The sequence below is a fragment of the Haemorhous mexicanus genome, chromosome 1 (assembly GCF_027477595.1).
Source record: "Haemorhous mexicanus isolate bHaeMex1 chromosome 1, bHaeMex1.pri, whole genome shotgun sequence".
Classification (NCBI taxonomy): domain Eukaryota; kingdom Metazoa; phylum Chordata; class Aves; order Passeriformes; family Fringillidae; genus Haemorhous; species Haemorhous mexicanus.
The window spans coordinates 20333196-20351594 of NC_082341.1; the positions used below are offsets into that span (position 1 = coordinate 20333196).

The 18399-nt window shown below is 37.6% G+C and overlaps 1 protein-coding gene across 2 annotated transcripts in view; it reads right to left on the reverse strand.

Moving 5' to 3' along the window:
• Positions 1 to 1316: 1316 nt before the first annotated feature.
• LOC132325193 (macrophage mannose receptor 1-like) overlaps positions 1317 to 18399 on the reverse strand; it is a 33393-nt gene continuing 16310 nt past the window's right edge. For both annotated transcript variants that reach the window (XM_059842250.1, XM_059842242.1), the window contains exons 15-30: positions 17611 to 17755; positions 16477 to 16512; positions 16177 to 16352; positions 15564 to 15631; positions 13878 to 13978; positions 12779 to 12915; positions 11643 to 11757; positions 10933 to 11129; positions 9635 to 9725; positions 8042 to 8274; positions 7067 to 7232; positions 5841 to 5993; positions 5295 to 5411; positions 4919 to 5080; positions 2881 to 2913; positions 1317 to 2246 (exon numbers count right to left, since the gene is read on the reverse strand). In XM_059842250.1, the coding sequence (XP_059698233.1) occupies positions 2077 to 2246; positions 2881 to 2913; positions 4919 to 5080; positions 5295 to 5411; positions 5841 to 5993; positions 7067 to 7232; positions 8042 to 8274; positions 9635 to 9725; positions 10933 to 11129; positions 11643 to 11757; positions 12779 to 12915; positions 13878 to 13978; positions 15564 to 15631; positions 16177 to 16352; positions 16477 to 16512; positions 17611 to 17755 (2100 nt within the window). In that variant the 3' untranslated portion in view covers positions 1317 to 2076. The remainder of the gene's footprint in view (positions 2247 to 2880; positions 2914 to 4918; positions 5081 to 5294; positions 5412 to 5840; positions 5994 to 7066; positions 7233 to 8041; positions 8275 to 9634; positions 9726 to 10932; positions 11130 to 11642; positions 11758 to 12778; positions 12916 to 13877; positions 13979 to 15563; positions 15632 to 16176; positions 16353 to 16476; positions 16513 to 17610; positions 17756 to 18399) is intronic.

An 18399-nucleotide genomic window follows, 5' to 3' on the forward strand; every position in this document is an offset into this window, starting at 1 on the left:
TTCCTTCTGTTTATTTACATGAGTGAAATTAGAAGTTGTGCTAATGAAATTGAAAAAAATCAAGAAGTGAAATGGCCAGTAGTGAGATATATATAGCCGCTGAACAGTAGATGTCATAGGAGGAGCAGCTATCACTGCTTTTGTTTTTAAAAGAGTGTTGGGGAAAATTATTGCAAAACCAGACAAACTTGTTTACTTGGTTGTAGAAAGTAGTAAGAGAGAAAAACGTGTTCTGAAAAAAAGTGTCTGGATTACAGCAAAGTTAGGAATTGAATGAATAATTTAATAACAACTATTTTATTTGCTGGTCACATGAAGGGAGGGTTTAGCAGGAGCAAGGCTTGCAAGAGTAGCTCTAAGTCATAGAGCTGAATGATGCCACAGGCACCAGTGTGATGGGGCACAAGTAGAAGCTGGCTGTCCTAAGTGAAACCATTTTTCAGATACATCAAAAATAACAAAATTAAATTTTCTGACAAAGGAAATCCCAAGGTAAAATACTTGGAGGAAACAATCCCTGCCCAGTTCTCTCATTTTGCTCACTAAGTGCCAGCCTAGGTCTGGTTCAAACTGGGCTTTCTTCTCCCACTGGTATAAATGGATGCTTGTGAGGATCCATCCAGGGCTACAGCGGTGGGGAAAGATTAATGCAGACACTGGGGTAGGCTAAAAGAGGACTTGAGTACTACAGAGCTCCCCCTTTGGCATGACCAACTAGCTTCATGCCAGTTGCAAAGTTTTTGAGGTCAGTATCTTGTGTGCTGCACAACACATTGTGCAATAACCTGCTCTCAGCAGTGCCCTACACTCCTGGTTGTATTTACACCAATAAAACTGGATTTCAGTGCTTATGAAAGCAATTTCATTAGTTGGTTGGGGGTTTTTTTCTGTTTTTTTTTTCTTTTTCCCAGCTTTTCAGCTTGCTCAATAGACTCTGTGCAGCCTGGGGAAGGCAGGTTGTTTCCTGGGGATATCTGCTAAGTACTCTTTCTCACAAAGCATTTAGTTTGTATTTACAACTCACTTAAAAGCTGTCTTGTAGTGCTTTCTACTGTTTTTCTGACATCTAAAATTTAATCTCTAGCAGATTTCTAGTACAGAACCATCTGCTGCATTCCTTAGTATTTCAGTTCCTTTTTCTTGCATTTAAAAATGGGAAGTTGGTGCTTATTCAAGCTGAATTCAAAGTGGTGAGGAGAGAAGCCTTTCTTGTTATTGACAAAAGAGTTATTGTGCTGACAGGAGCACCCCCCTTCCCCTTTTGCCTCACTTGATTCACAGGGAATGCTGAAGCTGAAAATTAAACTAGTAGAAAATTTATTTATTCATTTATTTATTTATTTCAAAGCATTAACAAAAAAGAAGCAAAAATGTCAGGGCATGAATATTTTAATTTATGTAAATGAACATAATACAGTTAAAAATCACATCATTGAATTGAAAAATGATTACAACTTATACCTGATCCTAATATTCTTTACTGACATTAACTGTGTTTTCCATAGAAGAAAATTAACAAGACAAGGTTTTCTATCTCAAAGTTTTCTGAGAAAAGAATATGAAGCAGTTTAATAAGTGTAATAGGATTTAGCCATAAAGAACAGTAAAAGTACTGGTCTGATGCAGTGAAGTTTCTGGGGTTAAATGCGTCCAAGTTTGCAAAAGAGTTAGACAGGTTCTAATTTTTGAGATTTTTTTAGTTCCCACAATGTCACAGCAAGGCAGCTCTAAATGGCATTCACACTTTATTGGGCATTCATTCTTACTAGTTGACTTTCATAGTCCTTTTTCAGTACACCCTTGATCATTACAGATTCCTTGATCACTACAAAATTGTAGCATCAAACTCTAATTCTGAGTTTGTAAAATATTCATGATAAAAAAAAAAATCAGCTAGTGCTAAAAGAAGAAAGCTATTTAATTTGTGTAATTTTTACTGTAAGGTTACACTAGATCTCACTTAAGATCTCATTACAGACTTTTAACAGATATATCCTTTAATTTCAGCGAGTAACTTGCTGCTCCAAGTAACATGCCACAGCACCCATTCTCACCAATTCTTCTATCACCAAGACATCATCTTAATAATGTTTCATTGCCAGAATCTGCCGCCAGCTGGTTTTGTCTTTTTCTTTTGTAGAAATAGGCTGCCATGCCAGCTCCAAAAACAGTTAAAACAGCCAAGAAAATGAGTGGCCAAACAGAGACATGAACAGGTGGGTGAGTCTCTTCATTCTTTTCCTTGCCTGAAATGAATCCATATAACTGTGAGAAACCATAGTAGTTTTTATTTCCACAAACAACATGAAAAGCATAAAGGAGATGCCCTCTCCTGCCTGAACTTGAAGGCTGTAAATCTGAGCCCTGAATTGCTGCTGATCAGTAATGAGGTCTCTGTTCCTAAAGCTAATGTGGTTTTAGTGGATCTGGGGTACAGTGATGTACAATGCATGCAATAGATGCTTGTGAGAATGTGATGTAAATGTATGCCTTAGATGGCTATGGGATGCTAATTATTGGAAATTAGTTTTACAATATTTTTGTTACATGATTTACAATAATACCTTTGTCAGAAACTTTCATATACAGCTACATAGTTTCTAACAGCCTATTAAAGCACTCTGTAGCTGTTCTTAAAGTTCTTCTCAAGTGTGGTCAGTGCTGAGCTTGCCAGCTCAGGGTGAGCCCTGCAGCAGTTCCCCTGGCCAAGAACAGGTGAGTGCTCCCCTGCATCTGAAAGGCACCGTGGGGTCACCCTGAGTGACTGATAATTGCAACCCTCAGCAGGCCTTGTTCTCTAAAAGAGAGTGGTTTCAGAAAACTCAGTTTAAGTTCTTCCTCTATTTAGATTTTTCTTAGTTTTCTTAGGAAAGCTCTTACCTTTTTGCTTTCTAGGACTCCCATTCGGCTCAACTTCAATGAATTTCAGGGAGAAATCACATGACACTTTATTAGAATCTGTATGTTTGACTGTTTGCAGAAATAGTACAGGAACAAAACCCCCTGAAGTTCTACCACTGCATTAGTAACATATATGTCTGCTATAAAAGGCAACAAATTGAGGCAAAAAATACAATGCTAAGCTTTTACCTTCCTACTTAACATTACTTTATCCACTTTTGAAATTTATATTGTTTTTATATTACCAACATTAAAATACTGATTCTTTTCTATGTTCATTCAAAACATCTTTTCACATTTTTCCTGAAATATTAATTTGAATGTACTAAGAACATGATGTATCACTCTGGAGATTAGTTTTACATGGCATATTTTGGAAGATTTGCTTGACTGGCTGCTGCAAAATTTTTGATTCCTAAACGTCTTCCCAAGAAAACGCCTACTGAATCACATGAGTAATCTTCCTTTTCAACTCTGTGCAAGACAGAGAAAAATGAGACTTTTGTAACATTGTTTAATTGCTGTTGAAGAACTGCAAAAAGCCCCAGTTTGGCACTCAGAAATGAAGAATTACACACATTGAATTAAAGAGTTCTAAATTATCATGAAAATGTTTCTCCTCTTGGCTCTTCTACATTAGTTTGCAAACACCCTTGATACCCAGAGGAGAATTTAAAGGCAAAATGTAAAAGGAAAGCAAAGCAGAATGGAAAATGAATAGATACAAACCAATCCCTCCTAAGGCAGGAAATAGTACATATGGGAGCTCTGTATGATTCAATGGATGAACTTTAGAGATTCCTTATTATTTTAGTACTGTGTAGGATGGGATGTAATTTGGATGTTTTTAGTAAGTCTTTAGTAAGGATTAATTGATTTACTGCCATTGGCATGTGCTGATTTAAGCGCAGAAATTAACAGTGCATGGGAGATGACTATTTCTTGGTTACAGTTCAGCATCTTTTTCTAATTAAAGACTACTTGGAAAATGAGTAAATGCTAATCCCAAATTTTCAGTTACTTTTTCACCATCTACCATGTCTTGAGATAGCTTTAGCATTGAAATAAAATTTTTTCAACTTTTCATCTGAAAAATAGTATCTTAAAACTGGCTTTAAAGCCAGTTTGGCTGTAAAATCTTTTTTTTTTTTTTTTGGAGGTTTTCAACACAAGACAGAAATGCTACCCACGATTTACTGGGAACAATGCACAATACAAAAGCTGGAAAATTAAACTTGATCCCACAGCTACTACAAAAGAAAGTGCAAAGATTTAATGGCTGCCTATCATTTTTAGGTTAGATAGATTGACTTTTAACATCTAAGTTAGAAGAATAAAATGATACTGCTTTCTTGCAGACAATTTCCTTTGTATCTCCACTTGGGAATAATCCATGTAGTGTTTTATCTCTGAAACATTAGTCTGGTATATTCAGTACTGAATTTTTCCAGAAATGCTGATGAGACAGCTTCTCTAATAATATGAAGTTTTCATTTAGAATGGAAGTACTCCTCACATCATTCATTATTGCAATGCAAACAGGTGACCTTTTAGAATCCCTGAGGCATTTCTGAATCAGGGCCAACATGAAGCCAGTTTGGTATGTTGGGAAGTAATATAGTTTTTGAGACTAACAAGCTGGAAGAGGAAGATTGATTATTCACATTGATTCCTCCTTGCAAGGGTATAATAACTGTTACAATAATCAGTTCTTGGAATAGTCATATCCTTGCACAGGTGTTTGACAGGTGCAATATCAACACCTGTGTTAGGTACTCAAAAGTTTCTGAACGTTTCATTCTCAACCTAGGCTGTACAGGATGGTACTGTATTTCCATGTAGACAGTGATTTGGAGAGCTTGCAGTCTGCAAAACAGGCAACTACAAATGGTTAGAGAAGTGGGATATGCCAAGCCAAACTGCCAGGAATGACTTCCAGAGCTGTGGTGAAGGGCTGTAGCAGTTCCTAGTGAACAGATCTGTCCTGTCACTAAGGACTGACACACTGAGCACTTACCTTTGGGTTTTTTGCAGATAAATCCTTTTTCAGCAGAGCAATCACTTTTGTCCCAGTAGCCATATGGTACAGTTATTTCCACACACTGATGCTCCACATCCAACTCTTTCTCCTCCCAGTTAACAAAGTCCAGGACAGCATTATCTAGCCACAACCACTGGCCTACAGAGCAACTCACAGAGTAAAAAAAAATTAAAACTTATCTATTTCATTAATATTTTAACTCCTTACCTCTTCAATTTCCTTTTAATAGCTATAGTAAAGCCATTCTTCAGCAGAACCCCATGTTGGGTTTTTTTTTTCTAAAATACTGTAATCCTCAATTTTCTCTTATTAGCAATGCACTTTTCCATTAAAAATTGAAATTTAGACATACCTTCCACATTCCGGTAAAGTCCTATCCAAAAGCCTCCTACTTTATTTCCAAGTGGTTGAATTTTATGAGTCAGAAAGTGAGATTCATCCATGTTTTCTACTGAAACCAAGGTAGCTCCTGAAAGGCATTAATAAGCAAATAACCATAACCTACGTGAGTAACCACTGTGATGACCTCCTCTTTTTAGTCTGTGCAAACAACAGCTCCTGTACTAACGCTGCTCTCTTGGTCTCTCCACTGCTTCTTGCAGAAGACAATGACCTGGAGGTAGTTGGAGGCTGTGGCCCCCACTGCTGCCCCCAGAGGGTATCCCACAAGCCAGGACATAATGGGGAACTCATACACAGGGAAGCTGTAGACCTGAGAGGACAGAATGCTGCACAAAGTGACTCATGTCAGCTTATTTTCATTGTGGCAGACTTAGAATAGCTTAGTAGGTTAAAAAAATATATTCAAACTTTTTTTTAATCAATATCTTTACATTTTCATTATAATTTTGTATAAACATTGGTGCAAATCTTTTTAGCTGATAATGAAGGCTCTCACCTAAGTGAGCACACTCAAGGGAGGCCAGCCCCCAAGTTCTCCCTGCTGATGCTTCAAGGTAGTAGCAGTGATCATGGTAAGGGATCCAAGCTTGGAGTTCATCTCCTTCAGGACAGTCTCCAGGCAGCTCAGCAGGGTCAGTAGGAGCTATCTCTAAAGAAGCCAAATGGTTTGAAATTGGTATTGCATTGTGAGTCATGTCTGATTCTATGACCTGTGTGTAAATAGTGTAGGATTTCTCTCACCCAGCTCTATTTGTCTTGACATCTACTCATGACTATTCCCACATTCCCTCAACCCAGAAAACAAGGAGAGCCAGGCAGTCAAAAGTGTTGAACATCTTATTTCTCAAATTGCATTTCTCAGGACAAGGAATCAAATTGCATCCTGCAACATCTAACTAACTGCCTTGGCAGACCTGTGAGGAAAGCAAACCCTGAGGGATGATAAAAATCTCAAATTTGCATTTTCACAACACAGAAGCTGTTGTAGGCTAATGAATCATTAATGCCACAGTCCCATGTTGTGTGGCTGCTTGGTCTCTCAATGTTGTCACTTTATAGAAAAAAAAAAGCCATCAGTGGAGCATGCCTCTGCCAAATCAGACTGTTTTTGATCATGGGTGCAACTCCAATTCTCTTTGATGGATCTTGCACTGCATAAGCAGACCAAATGTATGCAGCCTTAAAACGTAAAGGAGGGAAAACAGTGCAATTATACAAAATCTAGATGCAAACATGGCTCTTCATATATCTGCAAAGAGTTAAAGTAGCATTCACATTGCCAAGGCTCTTACAGTTTTAGCTCTAGCAATAGTGAATGGAAGTGGAACCCTTGGCTGTGTTTTGGCTCAGTGACACTGGTGTGTGACCTTCCCCAGCTGAAGTTCATGCAGTCAGTGCACAAACCCAGCACACACTTATACAGCACACAGACTCGTGTGATTTATGGTCGTGTCTTGTAAAGAGCAAGATATACCTTGAAGATAGAGCTTCATTTTATGGAAAGAGTTTTACCATGATAGCAGTGCAGCCATATGGATTTGCACAAGAGCCTAAATTCATACATCATCCAATAGCAAGCGTCCACATTCTGCTGGGAGGTAGGTGCTACCCTGAAGCATAGTCCTCTGCAGAGGTAGCCCAAACCAGAGCAAAGTCTCTAGGATTAGGCAGGTTTATGGAATTAGGAATGTGTCTTTAAAATTGCTACATGCCTTTGCTTACCATCTGATATCATGCAAACTGAAAAGTAGCTTTCATTGCAAGATGCAGTTTTCCAAGTACCATCAAGATCAAGGTAAACACAAGCATTGTTCTCCTTTGGTTCCCCAGCTGCCCATTTTGTGTACCTGGTTTTCCAGTTATTGGTCCATTTGTAATAGCCACCAGTCTGAAAACAAAGGAATTCTGGTAATAGATTTGTTTTTAACATAAAAAGTTCTGTGACATAAATATAGTGTAAATATAATCATATGTCTATATGATTGTTTTGGGGGAAAAAGGGGCCATTTTTTAAAACCCCATTCACTGTTCTAAGCAATATCACAGGGCAATTTGAGTTACACAAGAACTACATATGAGCAGTGTTCAACACTGCATTGCTTTTGGGAAGGTTTTTCTGAAGTAGCAAACTTCTACAACATGGCAAGAAAATCAGATGAGGCCATCTTAGGTCATTTAGTAAATCCTACATCAAGAGAAGCAATTACAGAGAATTTGTCCTCTCTGCTCTGCTTTATTTAAATTAAAATTTGGAGCTATTTGTGCATAAAGATTATTTGACATTAAACAGCCAGCTTAAATCTTAAAATATTTCCCTAATACTCACAGTAACTTCTATTAATATATTAATAGCTCTAAGTATCCCCCTGTATAGCATGGTGTTTGACTTTCAGGGTGGCCAACAGTCACTGTATGACCAGCTGCACTTTCTGACTCTCAGTCTGCAGCTTGACTTTTGTTTCTAGAACTTTCTACTTTCATCTTTTGCTTCTGGCTAGCATTTTCTGTGTTTCTTCCCTCTGTTTGGTGGATGAAAATCCTTGACTTATTCTAACAGTATCCCTATATTTTTGTGCATTTGCACAGCAAAGCCGTTCAGAATACAATTGCTCCACTGTTCAAAACTGATCATCCAGTGGACTATTAGAGCAGGAAAATTCCCTGAGCACCTGCCCCTCCCATCTATCCAGCACTTACCATATTGCTGTTAAGACCAATCCATACAGGTTTTCCATATTTCAGCATCTGGATCCACAAGAATGAATGGGTGTAGGCATCTGAAATGCTGGCAAGTTCCACAGATTTGTCTTGGCAATTTCTTCTGGCCTCTTCCCATTGCATTTCAGATGAAATGATTGAATAGCTACTGTCACCATAACGAGTAAAGCCGGAGGCTGGACTTGTTGTTGGAAATTCAGGCTGTGAAGGAACTATGGAGGAAAAACTGAATGGATGAATTTACAACATATTGCTCTTCTGCAGCATGCAAGCTATAAAAAATTGGTCAAAAGGTCCTAGTCAGTAAGTCAAACACTTTTTCTAAGCTCATGAACAAAACAACAACAAAAACCTAAATAAAAACAAATAAACCAAATAACCACCCCCCCAACCAAACAAAAAAAAAAATTGCCAAACATAACTTTCAAGACATGGAGCAAATTAGTTAATGTAATAAGATGAGTGAAATCCTGGATGCCCTGAAGCAGAGTGTACTTTCCGTAGAGTTGGCCAGTCTAAGACTCCTAGATTGCCTATTTCAGATTTTGTGCTTTAAGTTATTTGACTAAATCTGAATATCTGAGTATGCATTTATTTCTGAGCACTGGTGGATAGAACTTTATTCTAGAGATTTACTGTTGTAATTTCTAGACTTAGCCTAAGACTTGGAGACCTGGTGATAATTGATCACCGCTCGCTGTTCACTCCAACTTCTTGACTTGTCTGTAAGGGTTGCCAGAATGTTGCCTACATGTTTGAGTCAGGCAGTGTACATTTCCACCCTTGTGATTGTAAATGTATTCAGAAGAGCTGGAACTGGGATCAAGAAAATTAAAAATGCCTCCATAAAACTATATATTTGCTGTGCGGGGAGGGGGTCTTCTTACAAGCATGTTGGCTGTGCTGAGAGTGAACAGGCTCAAGTGAAGGATCAGGGAATAATTTTTACTTTAATAAAGCTGAGGCAAATTTTTTTTTTGTTATCAGTGCTTTGTCTTCTCTACTTTCGTTATGTGCTTGGACAGCTGTGATTTATATAATTAAAATTCTACAGGAGTAGAGTCAACATTCATTACTCATTTTGGTGCAAAAAACATAACAATATTCTTGTACAATAAAGACTCTTCCAGGAAGCTGTACATTTTGATTGACATCACATGGCATTCAGTAGAAACTGTGAGAGAGGATTAAATGCTCTGCTCAGAATCTGTTCTTGCAGTGATCTTCCCAAGAGAATGGGAAATCATTGCAAGAATATGATTTATACTGCACTTAGGATGCCTGAACCTCTTATACTTCACTGAGAAAAAAAAAAGCCATTTTCATTTATTATTCTCTAGCATTACTCATGATTAGGTACAAACCCCTCGTTAAGATAGTGGTTCCTCTCCAGCAATTTCTGTGAAACAATTTGTACTTTAAACATAGCACTGTCTTAACAGTGATGGAACTCTGAAAGCCTGAGATTCAGAATGAGACTCAAAGCTGGAAGGAGTCCCATCAGGTTTTGTATTCATCTTATCTAACCAAGGTATTCTTCCTCTTTGGGAGACTGGGTCGAACAGAACTCACGTGAATTCATCTGGCACACGTAGCCTCTTTCGTTGTCACAGCTATCATCTCTCCACCTCCCATCTGACTTCATGATGAAGACACAATCTGTCTGAAGGGGAGGGGAAGAGGCACAGCCATTACAAGAGGCAGTGGGGAGGGGGTGAGCTGAAGCTCCTGTACTGCTAGTGCAGGCCTGATGGCAGACAGGAGTGGAGCTCATTGAACACCTGCCTAAATTAGTTTAAATTTCCTAGGTTTCTGCCCAGCAGCTTGACCTGATATTTACTATTGACCTCTTCAATTTGAAGCAGGCTTCTACTGGTGCTGGTTAAGGTCTGAAAGAAGTCAATTAAAACCCATTGTTTCAGTTTTACTAAGAACCCCATAATGACCATATAAGTGACCAGGGTACCTATAACAAATCTTCTCTGTTCTGATTTACAGTTATATAGATCTGTTTCAAAACACTTTTATCAATGAGAAAAACAATAAAAGAACTACTGTTAAAAGCTCTAGTCTACACTAGTCTAATTGAAGCACTCTCTCTTCCAGAAAGCAGATGCTCTTTGCTGTTTTTTTATAGTAATTATCAAGTCACCATTATCAGGTACAACAAAATATTTTCTCTTTACTTCCTTATGTTTACTTGCTCCAGTATTTCCTTCATGACTCCCCTGATTTCAAGATTGGCCATGGCAGTCTTTTGACATGTCACCCAAGTTTCTCCTTTATGCTGATTTAAATAAGTTTCAGTCATCAGCTAAAGTTGACTGATGGCAGATGTTAAAAATCTTGGGTGAATAGCTGCCAATCATTTCCTCAGAAATTACCACCTTTGGAAAAGAGCCTGAGTTTCTGCAGAGAAAGAGTAATTTCACTGAAGATATCAATTTGTACCATCAGAAATGAGTAAAGCAGTGTGGGAGAGCATTAGCCAGAAGTGGGACATACACGCAGCCAAATTATTATAGCATCAAAAATCCTAATTTTGGCTTATCATACCTTGTCTTTGTTTGGTGTTGCAGCTTTAGTATTTGCATTAATGCAGTTTGGGGGGGAACTGATGCAAGTTTTTCTAAGCTTCTTTTACAAAGGTAGTTTTTTGCAATAGTTCAGATGGAAGGCTTAAAATCCCTCTTCTACAGAACCTTTGCCAAACATTTAGGTGTATTTGGAATCATTATCAGATGATTTACTAAACCCCATTGTGCTTACAAAAGGACTTGTTTCAGCATCCTATTATTGCTGCTGTAAATTTTCTTTTAGGAAAACCAACTAGCTGCCCAAGGTATAGAAGTTAGTTAAATTTCCTGTACCTCCAGAGCATCATCTGTCAATGTTTCAAACTCATAATAGTCAAAGTAGCTTTGCTGCTTTTCTGGTGCACCATTAACCCAGTTGGTGTAGGAAACAGTGCTTCCGTCTGCCCAAAGAAATGCGGATTCTCTGTTGATATCATTCAGCCCAATCCAAACATTAGTTGTGGCGTGCTTCAAATGATAGAAAAGGAAAGCTGGAGAGAAGCAAAGATTTCTCATTAAGGAAAGCTCATCATGACTTGCCCAAAAGAGGGAAAATATGCAAAAGCCCAAAGTAGGGGACATAATGAAAGGATAACATTTTCCCCTACACAGCCCATCTGCCATCAATTAAATGTTTAGATAAGCATCCCTTCCCCACTGTGTATGCACACATAGGGTTTCAGAAAGTCCTGTTGCCAGAAAGTGAGAGAAACAGGAAATACAGATTTCTGTCAGTATGAAAGATCTGTGGAACCACCCTCAGAACACACTGGAAGTTTCAAGAAAACAAAGCAACTGAAAGAACTAGAAACAAACTTTATTTCTTATATGTAATAATTTTAGCTATTGCCTTGGAGTTTGAAGTTAAAATAAACCATGGAGTGACCTGGCTAATAAGCAATTTTCATCATGTAATCTCATATTTTATATTGGAGAGTATAGCGGTTTCTTTGGTGAGAGATTGAGATTTCTTTTCTTTCTTTCAATAGAGCCCATATACATACCTTGTACTTGTTCATTTGATATAGTAGCCAGGTTTCCTCCCAAATTGAAGCAAACATCTTGTGCAGCATGCCACGTGAGAGTTCTTGTTATATTGGAAGCAAATACTTTGAAGCACTGGAAACAAATCAAGCACTTTTTTCAAACTAGCAAAGACTGGAACTCTTATATGTGAATGTTATCAATTAGCTCTAAGATGTACTTTTCTGCAGAAAAAGAAATCAGGGCTAGAATGAGTGACAGAGCTCAAGAGTAGAAAGTCTGGATAGGCAGACCCAGGCATACACTTATCCCTCCTCACTGTACAAGGTGTAATCTGGGAGTCTGGTATCAAATGAACTGATTGTAACGAGGTCAAGTACATAATCACTTTTCACATTTTCATCTGCCTTCTTCCTGCAGTAATAGAGGCATCATTTGAAACCAAGAAAATGTGGTTTTGGGTGACACAGCTGCAGGGAATTATCTCTGCTGTGCTTTGTCCTCCTTCTGATGGCTGTGGTTACAGCTGTTCATCCTGCCAAAGGATGTGAAATATCCTTTGGCACATTGACCTAGCATTCTGAGGATGCAATAACAGCACAGTGTACATAAAGTAGACAAAATAGCCTTTGGTAGATGCAGCTTCAACTCAGATTGGTACAAACTCTTGTCTTACAGCAATGGGTACTTCCAGACTGTGTCTGAATACAAAGCTGTCCTCAAAACAATTGTAGTAGGCATCATCTTTCTGAATTCAAAGCTCTGTGAACCCCTGCAGACAGAAAGGATTGCTCAAATGCATCCTTTCTAAACCTTTTCACCCTTTTTACAAGATTGACCACTACAAACTTGCAGTTCTAAACAAAATAACATACATGAAGAGGAGCAGAGGTGTTCTTACAGTAACAGTGTATTTTAAGCCTGCACAAACTATGTTCTCTGAAATATACTCACATACATCTACTTTTACTGTATTTCTCTGCAAAGTTAAATGTCTAAGTCACCTCAAAAAAAGCCCAGCCATCCAGTCTGCACATTTTGACAAATAATTACTCTCCAGATTTAATCTATATTCATAAAAAAATGTGAGGTTTTCAGTATTTTCCCTTCAGTTCTACTGCTTTACACAATTTACTGAAGATGTTTGTTGACATGCCTTGTTGTTAAAAAGCATCCAACTTTCTGGACATCCTCCGGGAGCCAGTGGAAAAGGTAATGTTGAATTAGTAGAACTGTTATGTTTTTCACATACAAATTTATTGGCAGAACCACAGTTAATGTCATTCCACAAGCCTGGAAAATAAAAAGATAAAAATTCAACATATTATAGTATTTAATATTTAATAATAATGATTTATCTCTTTTTTAAAATAAACACAGTTTTCTCTATTTTTTATTTCAGGCTGCAGCTTGATCTAAAGGCAAAGTAACATGGCCCCTTCAAGTAAGCTCTAATAGCAACAATACTGTCGCTTCTTGTAGTTAATTTGAGCTCCCTGACCCATCTGCTCCTTGTTCAGGGCTCTCTCCACAGTCTCCATACTTGTTCATGGGGGTTTTAGTGAGCTCTGGCATCATCACATTGCAGGCAACAGGGGAAATACACCAGTAAGCAAATTTGGAAAAAAAAAGTGGTTCAGAAATTGGTGAGATAAGAAATGCCAGATCAATCTAATGGCACAACAGGTGTTCAAACAAACTGCATGGATTATTTGTAAATAAGTTAAGAGATCAATACATATATACAAAATTCCCACTAGCCTCAATAAAGCTACAGAAATAGACCCAAGAGGAAATAGAGCTCTAGGATTTGCAAGAAATTTGCATTCCAGTGTACTTGTAAAAATATCTTAGGACATTAGATGTATTTGTTTCCTCATTGGCTTGTACCTTCAATTCCCATTTCCTCTAGCTGCTATAAGTGTTTTCTTAAGTTCATAGTAGAGAAGATCGACTATTCAAATTTTTACTGAAAGTAGTGAAAAGCCCTGTAAAAAGGCATAAACCCAGAAGGAAACCTCTGCTTTAAATGACTCATGGTACAGAACCTCCCCCTTCTAAGGGCATAGACTCTTCCATAGCTGATGATCCCATTACTGGGAAGAGTTACTGCATTGTGTTGGTTTGTCACTGGAAAAAAAGTGCAGAAAACAGCTACCAAAGATTGTGGGACAGTTGAGAGCTGATGATTGACAGCATTAGTTATAATCAAAGCAGAGACAAATCAAATCTATTAGTGTTGTATTGTCACTTACCATGCTCTGACAGCATAACCACACAATTTTCCTCATTATTTGCAAAGTTGGGTTCATTAGGAGCCCAGGCCACATAGGTTACTGGAGTTCCATCCACCCAGCTTTAAGATATACAAGTAGTTATTAATTAATACCTTCATCTGTGACATGGTAATCTTAATGAACACCTCATGAGTAAGTCTATGAGGATTTATGGAAACTGACTACAATGGGAGAGGCCATTAGAGATTGCCCTTTTTTTACTTGATTATTCTAATTTGAAGACATTTCTATAAAATATTTCTGCTTGCAAATTAAAAAAATACACCAAGCATATTTTCTGTTAATGTCCACGATAGTTTTGACAACATTTAATAAGAGAAATCAAAATCAGTTATTCATAATGCATACAATGGAGAAGGATATTAAAATTTTATCTTAATACTTATATTTATCATAATAGTTATTAAAAGAACTATTTTATTCCTATGTAATACTATGCTTTTCAGTCTGAGCCTTTGTGGTGTTTTTGTGGGTGAAAGCAAGAATGAATATACTTTTCTCTGGATTTACCCTTCTCTATGGGGGGGTAGGGGGGAGTGTTCTATTTTTCTGTAAACTAAAGGACATTCTGTCAACTTTAAAACTGTCCTTTTTAAAGTACCAAAGTTTAAACTTTTTCCTCAGTGTTTACCTGCTTTTTACTTTAATATATGCTATTGGAGGAAGAGAAGATTTTCACCACGTTTTAATCAGTATTTCTGAATTTAGATCAATAAGCCTGAAGTGGGAAAAATTCAGCTGTATCATCTATGTCTTGCTGCCTCTGATGGAATTGTTCTAAATAAAGGAGATTATCACTGGATCCATGGAATGCTCTACGTCCCTAATTTGACTCCTTAATCAGGAGTTTAAAGTCATTTACCAACCCAGTCACTATCAACTCCTTCCCCACTCCTCTTCTGCCTTTCTCAAGGTAAGTAACTTACATTCATTCAACAGCGGCATTTAAATAGAAAGGTTAAAGCCAAATCTCCTCAAACCTATTTCAGATCAACCTCAGAAGAACTTTTTTTCACCTCCCAGGCACATCCTAATTAGCAGGTAGGATGGTAAGCAGTGTATCATGCTCTTTGGTATCTCTTAGCTTAGTTTTGAGCTGATTTGCTTGTTGGTCTTTTCAGAATACTTGTTACTGTTTCTGTACTGTAAATTTCTGCTGACTTTTCTCCTGGAAAAGGAGTTTGCAGAGACTGCCTTTTGTAGTCATGGCCCGTGTCCTCCTAACTGTGGAGAACCCCTCTAATAAATAGATAAAAAGCATAAGAAAGCCAAACCCTACAATATAGGGCATGTTTTAAGTGTATGTATGTATGTTCATAGGTATAAAATTCAGTATAGCAAAGTATCACTCAAATTTATGGGACAAATCTCTGAAAGATACTTGAGAAAGTGTGTATGGAGAGTAGAGCTGCCAAGATTTTCTTTGGCTAAGTGCTTATTCAAGGAAGGAAAAGGTTATTTTACTATTTATTTTTGAGGAAAATATAGCACTTTAGAATGTTCTAGGACTATTCCATTTGGCTTTGTACATGGGATGTGGAACAGCCTTCAGACCTTCAAGAGAACTTGTTGAGTCCCTCCAGCTTCATAGAATGTTCTATTTGTTTCTACATGTTAGAAGCTGCACTGATCATCTTAACTTACCTGAACTTTTTATCAAGGCTCACTCTTAGACCAATGAAGTATCCCACTGTCTCTCTCCCATAGCTCTCCTAAATCAGAAAGACACTGCTTCAATTAAAAAAAGAAATCTTTGAAGCAAAACACGCAGAAATTGAAACACCATTGATTAGGTCCAGAGCAGCCATTGTCCACAGCAGTAAAGCACCTGCTTGTAGTTAAGCACTGCAACATGTTTATAGGCTCAGGCACAGAAGTCAGGTTTTCATCTGGGACATCAGAGCCAAGACCTGCAGCTCTGAAGGCCCTTAGGATGGAGTAGAAAAGAAGCAGATCTCGAGTCAGAAACTGATACTATTTTTTTATTCTCCCTTGAAGGCCAGCTGCTTTCCAAGGCAATTGGTACCTTCCCACATCACTCTTCCTGTCAACTGCATGAGCCCAGCTGGCATGGAGCAGGGGAAGCCAAATCCCATGGATCAAAAGGTGCATTTGGGAATATTTCATTAACAAAAATGCTGATGCCTCTGCTTCTGAAACAACTCAAATTTTGCAAGCAAATTGTCAAAAGCATTTCTACTTTAGAAATGCTTATATAATGATTCTTACATTTTATAATGTTGATAATGATTCTTACATTTTCTTTTAGTGCTCTCCTTAGAAACCTTCTCTCACTGTTACTATTAATAACAGCTAGGTCTGAAGAATTCTTCCTGCAAAACTCTTGTGCTCTTTCCATGGAGACCTGTTCTTTGCTGATATAGTAGAGCTTATCTTCATATATGACCCATCCGTCTGCAGTGGTTTTATATTCTAGAAGATAAATAAGGTACCCTGAAATTTTATATGTGCAGAAAACAAAAGCTTTTTCTAGAATAAGAATTTTAGGAAAAAAAGTATTAATAATAATAAAAAAAAAATAGATACAAAGACCTACCATATGTGTCAATTGGTTCAGGTTTTAATGACACTCCTGCAAAAGAAGAAAACAGAAGGCATGATACATCTCTTTAGAATGTGTTATGATGCAGCTTATGACTGACTGCAAGAAGAGAGAGGAACAGAGCAGGATCCTTCACCCCATTGCCATTGATTAGTAAGGAGGCTTAGCCACACAGTTCAGCTTCACATTGCTCAATATGCAAGGTCATCTACATTGAATTTATATCAGAAGCTGTGCTTCACTTCAGCAAAGCCATAGCTTTGGCTGAATCAAAATCCTGCACAAAGCAAGGCAAGGGAAAATTGTTCTTCCAAGCCTGTAAGTCACAGCAGACTTATCTGAAACACTTTATACTGTGGCATACAGCTCCTTTACTGATCCATATGTCGATATTCCGTAATTCACCTGGGGGTATTTTCATCATGAGGGAGAAAATTTCCAATAGATTTATTTTAGCTCAACCAAAAAGAAGTCTCTGATTAATATTCGTAAACAAAAGAAAATACCACTTTATGTATGTGCAGATATATATATACACACACACACACACATATATATATAGGTATATATATATATATATATATATATAGGTATAGATATAGATGATATAGGCATGAAAAAAAAGTGTGAGTTATTTCTGGTTGGGATAGAAAAAGAAATAACACTGCTATGAACCATTGCTTTTCCAAAACCGGTTGAATCCTGAATAATTCTACAGGAGAACCTGAAGTACCAAGACATCTGACAAAGATATCATACTTGATTTTTATCTTCACCTGTGTTAGTATAAAAACCAGTATTGTAAGGAATACAATACTAGCCCTTACAACTCCTGAACTCCAACATTACAAAAATAAAAGCAAAAGATACCTAATATAAAAATTTTTGTAATCTTGCAAATATATGGATTATTTATATACCTTATTTTATGTAAAAAACCCCTTTACTTTATTCTTATCATTCATAATTGAAAAATCTCAGCCCATAATATGTTACTTAATGCTCTTGACCTCCATTTGGAAAAAGCAGTTCTTCAAAATTTTGTCTCTTTCTCCAGTAGCTTAACTTAGAAAGCCACTATTAATTAAAGTTTTTTTAAATTATCTTGCAAAAAAAGAAGAAATCTACCTTGTTTTATTTGGCAAATCCAGTTATGCTGTACTTGACAGACTGAAAGAGACCATGGTTGAGAATTTCCCCAACAACAGAATGAGCCACAAAACTGGAGTCGTCCTGAGTTCCTTGGATTACCATCCCAATTTGTGTACCTAACCTATAGAAGAAATCAATTTTGTTACTCTTCTCATCTCTTTCAGTAGCTGTACTTTCCACTGGAAAATGGAAACTAATTGCTTTTGTCTCAAAGATTCTGGTTTTAGCTAAAAAGAGCTGGAAGCACAGGGAAATCTCCAAGTATAAGGATTTTACAGTGGGCCAATGATGTCTGTGTTCAGACATGGCTGTCTTGCCATGGAGGGTTTTTTTGTGTGTGTGCTGAGCCATAGACACAGACAGAAGAGAAAAAGGCAGAGGAGCTGTTTCTAATGAACTTTGCCTAGCTGTGAACTTTATCCACATGTCACTCACACTAATCATGTGCAGACAGGGTACTTTTCACTTCACACCTGGCCTGGTTCAAAATTACATTGTCCAGCATCTCTCTAGTGGCAGTGACCATGTCATGCATCAATTCAGCATTACTTTTTCTCTTCTCTGTGGTTAATGAGATGGGACTGTGACTTTAGGGAGGGAAGTCATGTCCTACAAATCTAGAGGAGGTACCTCTGAAGAAACTGACTTCCAAATGGCAAGGGAGATACATGTGATACAATCTACCTATTATTGCCTAGAATTCCTGAAAACATCCCTTTCTTAAACAGGATAAGATAAAAGGTCCTTGCTTGTGTTAAAGAAAAC